Here is a 13,366-nt window from a genome sequence, read left to right on the forward strand (position 1 = left end):
GTCCCCAAAGACTTTTAACTTCTACTGGTCAGAGTCAGATAAGAGCTTCCCCAGAGAGATTTTATTTCCTTTGTATAGGGTCCACTAGGAAATTAGAGAATTTGGACTCAGATTTGAACCTTATTAATATCTTCTTGGTGGAAAATTAGTTGTGGGATTAGATGTGTGGCAAAGAGTGGTATTAACATGAACCTTTTCTAACTCCCTGAAACTCATAGGTTCAACTAGTCCGCCTTGTTGGGATGATGCTTCTCATATTTGCCAGAAAGGACCAGTGGCGATATATCCGCGATGTTGCTACAGAAACAGTTGGCACTGGAATCATGGGGAAAATGGCAAGTTACTTTGGAAATGAGCTTGTTTATTATTTATGTCCATGTGAAGTTCAACTGCTAGTTGCATCTTTGTACTAACCGTGAATAATTACTCTTGCTAACAGGGAAACAAAGGTGGGGTAGCAGTGAGATTTGTGTTTCACAACACTACCTTTTGCATTGTCAATTCCCACCTGGCTGCCCATGTGGAGGACTTTGAGAGAAGGAATCAAGATTATAAGGACATCTGTGCACGCATGAGTTTTGTGGTCCCAAATCAGACCCTCCCACAGCTGAACATCATGAAACATGAGTGAGTGGTTAACTCTCCTTTGGCCTTTGAATAGTGGGGTTGAGAAGAGATTAAATAGGAAATTATAGAACTGTGAAGAGTGAAGGATTACCATTTAAGGATTGTGGTCACAAAGAGGGTTTTGGGGGAATAGCGGATTCCTTGAGGCAGAGAAATCAGATTTGTTATCGGAGGTAAGATAAGTTCTCTTAGTGGGCACCAGAGAGTAATGCTGGAGGTGCCTGTCAACTGGAGTCGGTTTTATTGTTTTTTATTATAAAATAGAAATGTTCATTGTAAACATAATAAAAGATAAATGTAGAAATTACTCTGCTCTCCCCAGCCAGTCCCTCAAAGGAACCTGTTAGTTCTCTGTGTATCCTGGAACTATGCTGTCCAATGTAACAGTTAGTAGCCATAGGTGGCTATTGGATACTTGAAAGTAGGGGATCCCTGGGTGGCGCAGCAGTTTAGCGCCTGCCTTTGGCCCAGGGCGCGATCCTGGAGACCCGGTATCGAATACCACGTCGAGCTCCCTGAGTGGAGCCTGCTTCTCCCTCTGCCTATGTCTCTGCCTCTCTCTCTCTCTCTGTGTGACTATCATGAATAAATAAATAAAATCTTTTTTTTTAAAAAAGTAGCTAGTCCAAATTGAGATGTGCTATAAACATAAACTGTGCATTGGATTTCAGAGACTTGGTGGGAAAATTAAAATATCTCAGCTTTTCAATATTGATTACATGTTGAAATGATAATCTGGATATATTGAGTTAAATGAAATTTATCATTAAAGTGATTTTCACTTGTTTCTTTTACTTTTTAAATGTACCTACTAAAAAATTTAAAATTACGTTTGTGATGTGCTTTTTATTTCCTTTGAATAGTGCTGTTCTAGACCTTTCTCTATATGCATACAAACACATGCACTTTACTATATAGGACTATATTATCCTATTGTGGATCTCTTTTCAAGCCTGTGCGTGTGTGTGTGTGTGTGTGTGTGTGTACTATATTACATATATTAGTGTATATATTATGTATATATATTATATATATCTATATTCTTTTTAGTGGCTGTCATTAATAATAGGGGCAATGGAGATTTAGACAATGATGGATCAATAGAATAATATGAAAGGTTCATGGAGAATAGGACTTAATAAGGATAGAAGCAGAAATCAGTTGAGGGATGGGTTGGGTGGAAGAAAATGATTAGTTGTCAAGAAATTAATACTCATAATTGAAATTCTGAGAGTGGTTTGAGATGACAATTAGTAGGAAAACAAAAGATAGTTTAGAATATTAGAATCAGTAGAGTAGGGTAATTGAGGAAAGAGTATGGAAGGGTAGTAATATTGGCCTGTTACCATATTGTCTCAACAATTAGGATCATGTACAATTCTCTTTCATGGTAGCAAAGTCAAGGCCTTGACATTAATGGTCATAAAGTTGCCCTGAAATTCCTTAAATTTGTTTCCTCAGAATTCCAGAAATTTCGTGTTGCAGTTAAAATGAGCAAAGAGACCCATTCAAAACTTGAGAGAGCTCACAAGGAGAAACCCTTTTAGTGTAGTAATTTCAGGGTCTTCCCTATGGGGGTTCTCAAGACATCTAGGGGCCTGTTGCTTTGATTGGGAGCCTAAGAATCCTGGGGCAAGCCAGTCTCCTTCCTGCCTGGGACTTGGACTGTGGATCTGGGACAGGGGTAGGGAGATTGGCTATAGTAGAGAGCTGTGGACCTAGTTTGGCTTGCTAGGGTCCTGACTGGGAAGAGCTGTCACTCAGACCACACGGACCTTATTAGAGAGCCTGCAGAATGTCTGGGCTCAAAGAGGCAGAAAATGTTCAGATTCTCTTCCCCTGGAGACCTGGCAGGCAGCCAGACAAAATTTTGGCACTAGTTCAGCAAATAAACTACATGCTTCTTTTAGGCAATTAACTCCTTAGCTTCTGAATCCCACACATATGCTGTATTTCCCTGTCTTTGTTCTTTATGTATGGAGTGCCTATCTTCCCACCTATTTGGTAATCCCTAGTCTTTCTCATGTGTTGATAGTACTTCCCTCTGAAGGGTAAATTACAGCTTAAACCCCTTGTCTCAGTGATAAATAAATCGTTATCAATAATATACCTATTTCTCTTCTCTCCATTTTCCCTGATTGACTTTTTATGCTAATTATTGCTACTTTGTTCATGTTTTTCTTGATTTTTCAGTGTTGTCATCTGGTTGGGAGATTTGAACTATAGACTTTGCATGCCTGATGCCAATGAAGTAAAGAGTCTTATTAACAAGAATGACCTTCAGAGACTCTTGAAATTTGACCAGGTGAGTAAATTTCATGTTATAGGTACTTTCCTAGATAGCAGATAAAATTGTTAGGTTTATGAAATATGTGTGTGGGAGCTGTGTCTTACTCTAGGAATAGATGGAAAGGTCTCATTGTCCTGGGAAAACAGTGTGACTGGTGATGCAGCGAATACACACAAGGTTTGTAGTGCTTTTATTAAGTGCTTGTATAGAAATAGGGGAGATAAAAAGTAAATATAATATTTATTCATTGTCTTTTTCAAGAAGGTTCCAGAGATCTATATCCAATAAATTGGAGAATGGGTGGGGTTAATTGGAGAATACTTCCTGGAGGAAGTGGGCCTTCAGCTATGTTGATGTGGTTTGGCAGATGGAACAGGGAAAGTTGCTCTGTGATTACTTGGCAGGCTTAGCAGCAGTGTGGATGAAGGTAACAGAGGGAGGCCCTGGGAGGGGATTGGGAAGAACAGAAGAGAAGTGTGGGGCAAATAACACAGACTGTGGCCTAATGGGAACTGATTAAGAAGTTGGGGATATATGGCTTATAGATGTTAAAACCTGTGGGGAAAGCATTGATTAGGTAACATTTATATAAAACTTGATATTCAGGAACCTAGTTTTCTGTAAATTTGCTTTGGAACCTGGCACATGACTTGAATTTTTACTTCAGCTTGTGCATACTAGTTGCTAAAAGTGAATGCTTCTTAAGGGAAGAAAATGTTTCAACTTGATTTTAATGTCTTTAAATCCTTATGTAAGCCTTTTTGACCTTCAGACATGGTAAAAAATTTAGGAGTTTTGCACTAGAATGGTTTTTCATAGTGAGCCTTTTTTGGCTGTATCTTTCTTCATATTGAGGTTGGCTGGTGGATTTCTTTTCATTTCTTCTTCTGTCATGCTTCCAAAGGGGGTACAGTTGCAATAAATTCTGAGTTTAGGTAATTTTAGCAAAGTATTTGAGTGAGCATAACTTTCAGAACGATCCGTAATAATTCACTGAATTTGGCTTTTGGAATTATCCATTCAACATTTGTGTATTGTTTTTTTTTTAATTAAAATTGTGCTCGATGATTTCTGCCCAAATTTGGAGAATGTACAATTATTCATATTTCATTTTTCCATTTTACCCAATGACTATTAGCAATAAAAAATTAGCAGTGTGCTTATAATGAGCATCCTATCTGTGAATGAGTTAGATGCCTTGGGAATGGCAAGATTTTAATTCATAAGGTACGGAGATTTTATTTATGTATTCTGACATTTGCAAAAGCTATGGAACTAGATAGTTAGAAATGGCTGATCAACTTGATTATCACTTGTATTAAGATGGTGTTACCCTGCTTACATGATGCTTCTTTCTATCTCTAGCTAAATATTCAGCGCACACAGAAAAAAGCTTTTGTTGACTTCACTGAAGGTGAAATCAAGTTTATCCCCACTTATAAATATGATTCTAAAACAGACCGATGGGATTCCAGGTAAAGTAACAAAAACCTCCTTCTGGAGTGGATTCAGGCCTGGTCTTATTTCTTTCCCTCTGTGTTGGTAAAGGGCTAGGAATTTTTTCAGTCATGCTAGAAGGAGACATAAACTTAATGGCTCAGTGCTATTACAGAAGAGTTTTTAATTCATGTGTACTAAAGGTGAGCTTATCTTAAGAAAGTATTACTTATGTGATTAATTATACTGAAGTTTTATGGACTGCCTGCAATGCCTTATTTCTATCATCTCAATAGACTTACTTAGGTTTTTACTTTCCTGATCCCATCCCTATTTCCTTACCAATTATCCTGTTCTGATTGTTTTTTCCAAATTGCTTTGCAACTCTTTAACTCAGAACACCAGAAAGTGATCCAAGAAAGGTTCTTCCAGCACAGTGGTTCTCAATCCTAACTACACATTAGAATCTCTTGGGGGACTCTTAAAAAATACTGATGCCTGGGCCCAACCTCTCAACTGCCAGAGAAAGCTAAGAACCACTCTCTAAGGGTGGGGGGCTTTGATTTCTTAATTACCCCTAGTAAAGCACCCCTGTCAGTATGTTCCTAGTAACAGTCTTGTACCTACTATCTCTTGTTTCCTATGGTGTCCTAGCTGGTTGAGCCCAGAAGCTTGAAAGAGAAAGAAAATCTCTGGGCATGTTCAACTTCTTTAGACTCGGAGCACTGGGGTGGGGGTGGAGAGGAGTCTGTGTCCCTATGCCTGAGGGAGCTGGTTGGCCAGCAAGTGAAAAATGACACTGATATATCTTGTACACTTCACCTTGTTTCTTCCATCACCTGACTTGAGAGTCACTTGAAGAGCTACTGATAAGAACTTATTTGTGTCACCTTCTGGATCAGGTGTACAGGGTATTGCTTATTTTAATAGAATGATGAATAGGCTTTTTACCCTACCTTAGTAATCTATGGGCTGTTATATGTTCAGATTTGCATGCTGTTTAAATGTTAGTTCATCTCTATTTAAAGAAGCTAGACTGGTCATGAAAGTCCAGGTGTAAAGGAGAAATCTCTATTATTATTTCCAGAAATTAAGCCCAGTCTAGGAATATAGGATTGGATTTTTAGATTTTTTAAAAAGATTTATTTATTTATTTATTCATGAGAGACACACAAAGAGAGGCAGAGACATAGGCAGAGGGAGAAGCAGGGAGCCTGACATGGGGCTTGATACCAGGTCTCCAGGATCACACCCTGGGCTGAAGGCAGGCACTAAACCGCTGAGCCACCCAGGCTGCCTGGATATTTAGATTATTTATTAGTTGTCTGTTGTGAAATGTCATTGCAGTTCATTGAGCAAAGTGTGCTGAATATAATCCTGACCTTCTGAGGATATTTTAAGAAGGGGCTATTATATTTTCCCTGGGGCAATGTTGTTAAAGATGTAATGCTAATTTTGGGAGCATTGTTTATTCATTCATTAGATATCTATTCATTGAGCACCTACTTTGCCCAAGATAATGTGCTAGGGGTTGGGAATTCAGTGGCAAACAAGCAGACACAGATCCTTTCTTAAATATAGTAGGGAATATTATAGTTGGAATCATTAGGGAAGGAGAAGCATATAAAAGATAGCCTAACCCAGTCTGAATCAGTATGGTAGGTATTACATTCTTGTATGGTATGTTCCCTTTATACTTCCTTTCTTTATTTGCAGTGGGAAATGTCGGGTTCCAGCCTGGTGTGACCGGATTCTTTGGAGAGGAACAAATGTTAATCAGCTTCATTACCGGAGTCACATGGAACTAAAAACCAGTGACCACAAGCCTGTTAGCGCCCTCTTCCATATTGGGGTAAACACTTGTTTGTTCATTTATTTGTGTGTTAAGTATTCTTAGAACATCATTTAGACTCAGATCAGTAGTTCACTGAGCCATAAATGTTACCATAACCAAATAATCATTTGCAACATTGAGAAATGAGAAACCTCCCAAACGCTGTCCATATGGTTCTTAATGTGCTAAGCCTTTTAATGACACAAATGTTTCTCATGTTGCATAATGGCTGGGTGGTAACCTTAGCCTACTAAAGTTGTTATACATAAGGAATAATTAGAAGCTAGGTTTTACTTTTTTTATTTTTAATTTTTTAAAAGATTTTATTTATTCATGAGGGGCACAGAGAGAGAGGCAGAGACATAGGCAGAGGGACAAGCAGACTCCCTGCGGGGAGCCTGAACATGGGATTCAATCCCAGGACTCCAGGATTACAACCTGAGCCAAAGGAAGATGCTCAACCACTGAGCCACCCAGGTGCCCCTAGAAGCTAGGTTTTAAAGAATGAGTAGCCTCTCATTAGATAAATAGTAAGGAGGGGAAGCTCTGGGAGAGAGGTTTCAGGTGGAGGGGTGGGGACAGCAGGAGTAAAGGCATAGACTGATGAACATACAACCAAATCTGTATCTTACCTTAAAAGGCATGCTGTTGGGGTGCCTGGGTGGCTCAGTGGTTGGGCATCTGCCTTTAGCTCAAATCATGATCCTAGGGTCATGGTATTGAGTCTCACATTGGGCTCCCCATAGGGAGCCTGCTTCTTCCTCTGCTTATGTCTCTGCCTCTCCCTTTCTGTCTTTCATGAATAAATAAAAGCTTTAAAAAAATAAAAAGGCATGTTGTTAGCCGTAATTTTAGTGAAATTTTCCTGTCCTGGAGCATAAGTTTAAAATTTATTTTAAGATTTATTTATTTTAGAGAGAGAGAGCACGTGCACACATGAGCAGGAGGGGCAGAAGGAGAGGGAGAGAGAATCCCAAGCAGATCTCACACTGAGTGTGTGGAGCTTGATGTGGGGCTCAATCTCAGATCCTGACCAGAACCAAAACCAAGAGTCAGACACAACCGACTGTGCCACCCAGGTGCCCCCGAGAGTACAAGTTTTAAATTTTTCTTTAACTTTGTTTCATCCTGGGCTGGATTGATGGCCAGTTACTGAATTTTTATGTGTCTGTTGTGAGTAGTTTTCGTTTTCACATTGTATATTCTAGCTACATATTAATAGTATGTTAATAGTATGCAGGTTATGTCTTGGGATCTTATTGATTTATTACAGCTAGTATATTCAGATTATTTTGGTTTTTTTTAAAGATTTTATTTATTCATGAGAGAGAGAGAGAGAGAGGCAGAGACGCAGGCAGAGGGAGAAGCAGGCTCCATGCAGGGAGCCCAACACAGGACTTGATCTTGGGACTCCAGGATTACACCCTGGCCTGAAGGCAGGCACTAAACCGCTGAACCACCCAGGGATCCCCCATTTAGATTATTTTGTGTAGATTTTCCAGACCAACAGTCATGTAATCTGTCAGAATCTATATAGTGCTTAATAAGGTGGACTTGATAGACTGCTTGCATCCCAGTTCAACCACTTTCTAACTATGTAACCATGGGAAATTTATGTAACAGCCCCGTGCTTCAGTTTCCTCCTCTATAAAATGGGGATGACAATGGTACCACTTATGAGGATTAATGAGGTAAGACATGCAAAGAACGTATTAGGTGTATGTGTTGATTCTTTTGGCTTTTCAGATAGATTTTCGCCGATATATCTTGTGCTATTCCTGTCTTAAAGGGGGATGACTTTGGGGTATTTCCTTTATTTACAAAAGTAGGTCTTAGTCTTAGAATACAATCTAAATTTTACCGAGGCAATCATGACTTTTGTCCATTTTGAAATTTTAAAAGAATTGTAAATAATACTGTTTCTCAAATAATAGCTAGTATGTACCAGAGATGGTGATAGAGAATTTATACACATCTCATTTACTCCTTGCAGCAGTGCTTTGGGTTAAATATTTCTCATTTAACAGATGAGCAAATGGAAAACCAATGAGTTTAAATAACTTCTTTACAAGCATTCAACTAGAAGGAGAGCTTAGATTCAAATCTTGAATAACTCCTAAGCCTATTGAGGTTCTTTCCACCAACCTTATAATGCCTCTATAAGATCCAAAGAACTTATAGGCTAGATAAACCTTTAGATACTAATTTTAGCCCACCTAATTTCTCATTTGTACTGGCGGGCTGCCCTGTATTCTTCATTTGAGTTCTCTTAATCCATTTTTAAAAGGATGTCTTTCCCCAGACACTAACCATTTTGGTTTAATCAGCTATGCTTGGCTTTTTTGTTTGTATTTCTTTTCAGAACCTTGGAATGTTTGTAATATTACATATTAATCTAGAGCTCCTAGCAGGATATTTAAAAAATTTTCATGTTTCCTGTGTATTTTTGTATATCTTTGATAAAGGTCTACCTTTCTAGTTTTTAATACTATTTAAATTCCTTAGGAATTCAAAATTGCTTCTTTAAAATAAAAATGTAAGCAAAATCTACAGATAAGGCTGGAGTTCTTTAATCCCTGTTCTGTCCCCCACTCCCACCTTTGTCCCAAACCCCTACTTCCCAGCCAGGCCGACTACCGTTATGAATTTATGTCTCTCTAGACCAACAGTCCAATAGGAATAGGTCTTTCTGTGATGATGGAAATGTTATAGGTCTGTCCTGTCCAGTATAATACTACTAGCTTTAGGTGGCTCTTAATCACTTGAAGTGTGGCTAGTGTATCCAAGAGAGCTGAATTTTCTATTTAATTTGAAGTAGTGTAAATTTAAATGTACATTATGTGGCTTCTGGCTATTATCATGAACAACACAGTTCTAGACTTTTGCATATGCTTTTCTGTTGCGCCATACACGTTAGAGTATTGTTCTGTGTTTTGGTGCATATATTATAAATGGTCTCGTACTGTATGTATTGGTCTGCAGCTTGCATTTTTAAAAAAAATTCAGTGGTGTGGCTTGGAGAACTATCCATGTTATTACATAAATATCTAGCTCATTAAAAAAAGATCTAGTTCATTGATCATCTAGCTCATTTTTAAATACTAATTTTGTTGGTAATTTCCTTTTTTAAAGGGTTATATCAGGTAGTGACATTCTATGGTGTTTTTCCCCTTCATTATCCTTGATGTACCATTAAGGAGTGTGATCTTGATAATCCATTGAGAAAAGGCTTTGAGTTTATTGAGTAACCACCCCATATTTTGGTCTCTTTGGCATGCTATGATTAGAGGTTTTAAAAACCACATTATATTTTTACCACCATTGTCATCAGTGACTGTTAAAAAAGAGACCAAATGTTCAATGGCCAATTAACTTTAGAAGACTTTCTGTGGGGTGGCTGAGATTAAGCTGAGATAGAGTTTCCACCCCAGTACTTGATAATAGGATCTGTTGCATTGGTTCTCAGACTTTGGTAGACATAGAAATTGCCTAGAGAGCTTTTAAAAAATGCAGTAGGCCAAGTCATCTGTATTGCCTACTTGAATTAATCCTGTTGTGTACCTGGTATTTTGGATCTTGTACTAGAGGTCCAGATACAACTTCTGGTATTAACTGTGGCAGTGAGCAACTTAGTTGATCTATTTGTATCTTGATATTTTCAACAATCAGAAGAAATCGTTGGTAGCTTTGGTAGCTTTGCAGGTTCTTGTGAAAAGATGACACATGTAAAATACTTTATGAAAACACAAGTTCTTGGGCAGCCTGGGTGGCTTAGCAGTTTAGCACCGCCTTCAGCCCAGGGTGTGATCCTGGAGACCTGGGATCGAGTTCCATGTCGGGCTCCCTGCATGGAGCCTGCTTCTCCCTCTACCTGTGTCTCTGCCTCTCTATCTCTCTGCATCTCTCATGAATAAATAAAAAATCTATTTTTTTAAAGATTTTATTTATTTATTCATTAGAAACAGAGAGGCAGAGACACAGGCAGGGAGAGAAGCAGGCTCCTTGCAGAGAGCCCGATGCAGGACTTGATCTTGGGACCCAGGGATCATCTCCGAGCCAAAGGCAGATGCTCAACCTCCTGAGCCACCCAGGAGTCCCAAAAAATCTTAAAAAAAAAACACAAGTTGCAAAATTTTTTTAAAATTTTATTTATTTATTCATGAGAGACACAGAGAGAGAGGGGCAGAGACATAGGCAGAGGGAGAAGCAGGCTCCATGCAGGAAGCCCAATGTGGGACTTGATCCCGGGACTCCGGGATCACTACCTGAGCCAAAGGCAGACACTCAACTGCTGAGCCACCCAGGCGTCCCACAAGTTGCAAAATTTTATAAAAATACTTGAAAGTATAAAATTCTTCTTATAACCTAACACTATAGTATAGACTCTCATGACACTAGTGATTGCTTACTTCTCAGTTCTCCAGGCATTATGGTTTAGATATGTAAAAACCTTTCCAATCTTTGAGATATTTGGCTCAGCTTTGATACTCTTATTTTCCACATTTGATTTACAACCTCTTCTAAATGCATCAGTCCTTTTCTTTTGGCATTGAATTTGTGAAGTTTCCTTTTCACAAAAGAAACTGGGATTTCAATAAGTTAAAATGCTATGTTAATTATGACCCTTTTTTTGCATTGATCTGTATGAAGCTTTAATAGTGAAAAAACCACAGCTATATCGGGAAGCTGAAAGTGCTGTGTCAGATGGGAGATGTTTTTGATCTATTAGTTGAAATGATTTGTCCGTTGTCATACTTTTACTCTAATCTAGGGCATTTTGTATTGGCTGTTTTCTAAAATGGCCACAGGATCTATTTACTAACATGCTTTTATCATTATATAATCTGTGCATTGACATTATGATTTTTGGCATTATGCATAGCAGCTAATAGAATTTAATACTTTAATCATTTTTTTCTGCTGTTTCAATGCTTTGTGTTCAGTGTTAGAAATGGTATCAGGTATGTTTTGACACTTACTTTGTGCAATGCAGGAAATAATTTTTACCACAATTGTCACATTTCCCCCACCACTAAATAACTTAACATTGGATCAAGATAATATTCTTCCCAAATATGACTGCCAAGCTAGCACAGAGGTTTAACTTTCCCAGGATGTTACCCAATTAACCTTACCTTTACCATAAAGTGAGTAATGCTGTAATATTTACTTTAATTTATATTTGTTTTAGTGACATTTTAAAAATTGTTAGACTCTTAGAGATTCAGGCTGAGAGCACACAAGACTAAAATAAGGATCTGTTTTCTTTGAGGTAAAAGTTATGTATGGAATGATATTTAAGAGAGTATTTGAGGATGTTATTTACACCACAGTTTATTTTAAATGACTGTTGTAACAACCCATTTTAAATTGTTAGGTAATCTCAAAAAAAGATGAGCTAGGAACATATAAGACTGAAAAGAGGGTTTGTTTTCTTTCAGGTGAAGGTTGTGGATGAACGGAGGTATCGGAAAGTGTTTGAGGATATTGTACGCATTATGGACAGGATGGAAAATGACTTCCTTCCTTCCTTAGAACTCAGCAGGAGGGAGGTGAGCAAAAATACATGGCTTCCCCATTTACTGGCCATCATGTTTAGTACAGGGGAAATCATGTTTGTTAGAGGAGGCAGCACAACAAAATGGTAAAAACCATGTGTGCTGAAGTCAGACTGCCTCCATTCTGATTCCAGCACTGTCATTTAGTAGATGTGTGATCACAGGTACATGTCTGACTCTCTCAGAGCCACAGTGTCCTTTTCTGGTTAAAGGGGTGGTTGTGAGGATTACATGAGTTAATATATGTGAAGCTCTTAAAACAGCTCCTGATACAAAGCCCTCAGATGTTAGCAGCTCTTATTTAATATTTCAGACTTGCTGGTTAATTCATATTTCAGGAACTAGGACTTGGTCATGGGATGAATGTCCTGAACCCTAAGGTTCAGTTACCCTCTTAGGATCTCAGGAACAGTCAGAGAAGTAGCAAGAGCTGCCAAATTCCGTCTCTGCTGGTGTGAATACAGTAATAAATGAAAGGGCATGGTGTACAGCTGGCTCAGTTGGTGAATGCATATAGCAATTGCACACCTGGTTAATAATTACCTTATTCTTTATTCATATTCTCTATGGAATAATCCAACTGACATACCTCCCCTACTAGTGATGCATGTTTGTGTCTGTCTGTTATTCCCCAGTTTGTGTTTGAGAATGTGAAGTTTCGGCAACTACAAAAGGAGAAGTTCCAGATCAGCAACAATGGACAGGTTCCCTGCCATTTTTCTTTCATCCCTAAACTTAATGACAGCCAGTACTGCAAGCCATGGCTTCGGGCTGAACCTTTTGAGGGCTACTTGGAGCCAAGTGAGTTGTCCCTTTACCATTGTCTCTGCTTGCAACGTTCCATCTCCCCATGACTCCCATCCCTCCCTTTTTTAACTTCTTGTTTTCTAACCACATGTCTCTTACCTTCACTGTCATTATATTGGGGAGATATCTTTTGTGTGTCCAGTCTCTCTTCCATCACTTGGTGATTTTTAGAGGACACTACGTCTGTTGGTGCTTCTCTCCCTTTTCCTTTTCCACCAGAAGTTTCTGTTACCATGTGTCATTTCTTACATTTCAGATGAGACAGTGGACATTTCCCTTGATGTGTATGTCAGTAAAGACTCTGTGACCATCCTGAATTCAGGGGAAGATAAGATTGAAGATATTCTAGTCCTTCACCTGGACCGAGGCAAAGATTACTTCTTGACCATTAGTGGAAATTACCTCCCAAGTTGTTTTGGTACATCCTTGGAGGCCTTGTGCCGAATGAAAAGACCGATCAGAGAAGTTCCCGTCACCAAACTCATAGACTTGGTAAGAAACATCCTAAGACATGGAACCTCCTCTGGATGTAATTTTCACAATACTTAAGGAATGTCCTCATTGTCTCTGTGCTTTTTTCTCTTTTGTCAGGGTGGGGGGAATTGTCAGGTGAATAATAGCAAGAATGTTGCTTTACTCTAGCATTACTTTCATTAGATTAAGCCTAAAAGGAAAGAGGAGAGTGATCTGTAATTGGCTGTTGTCAGGAATATAATATATAATACTAAGTTCACTGAATTAAAGGCTCCCTTCTCAAAGGTCTAATGCTTATTTGTTATGCTCTTCATACTTTTGTAAAAATTAGCATGTATG

The 13,366-nt window shown here is 38.6% G+C and overlaps 1 protein-coding gene across 4 annotated transcripts in view; it reads left to right on the forward strand.

Annotated features, from left to right (window-relative positions):
• Window positions 1–13,366, forward strand: part of OCRL (OCRL inositol polyphosphate-5-phosphatase) — a 53,424-nt gene that overhangs the window by 23,475 nt on the left and 16,583 nt on the right. For all 4 annotated transcript variants that reach the window (XM_038588267.1, XM_038588264.1, XM_038588266.1 and 1 more), the window contains 8 exons: window positions 219–335; window positions 440–627; window positions 2,821–2,932; window positions 4,283–4,392; window positions 6,071–6,206; window positions 11,630–11,740; window positions 12,382–12,547; window positions 12,810–13,045. In XM_038588267.1, the coding sequence (XP_038444195.1) occupies window positions 219–335; window positions 440–627; window positions 2,821–2,932; window positions 4,283–4,392; window positions 6,071–6,206; window positions 11,630–11,740; window positions 12,382–12,547; window positions 12,810–13,045 (1,176 nt within the window). The remainder of the gene's footprint in view (window positions 1–218; window positions 336–439; window positions 628–2,820; window positions 2,933–4,282; window positions 4,393–6,070; window positions 6,207–11,629; window positions 11,741–12,381; window positions 12,548–12,809; window positions 13,046–13,366) is intronic.

The sequence above is a fragment of the Canis lupus genome, chromosome X (assembly GCF_011100685.1).
Source record: "Canis lupus familiaris isolate Mischka breed German Shepherd chromosome X, alternate assembly UU_Cfam_GSD_1.0, whole genome shotgun sequence".
In the NCBI taxonomy this organism is placed as follows: Eukaryota; Metazoa; Chordata; class Mammalia; order Carnivora; family Canidae; genus Canis; species Canis lupus.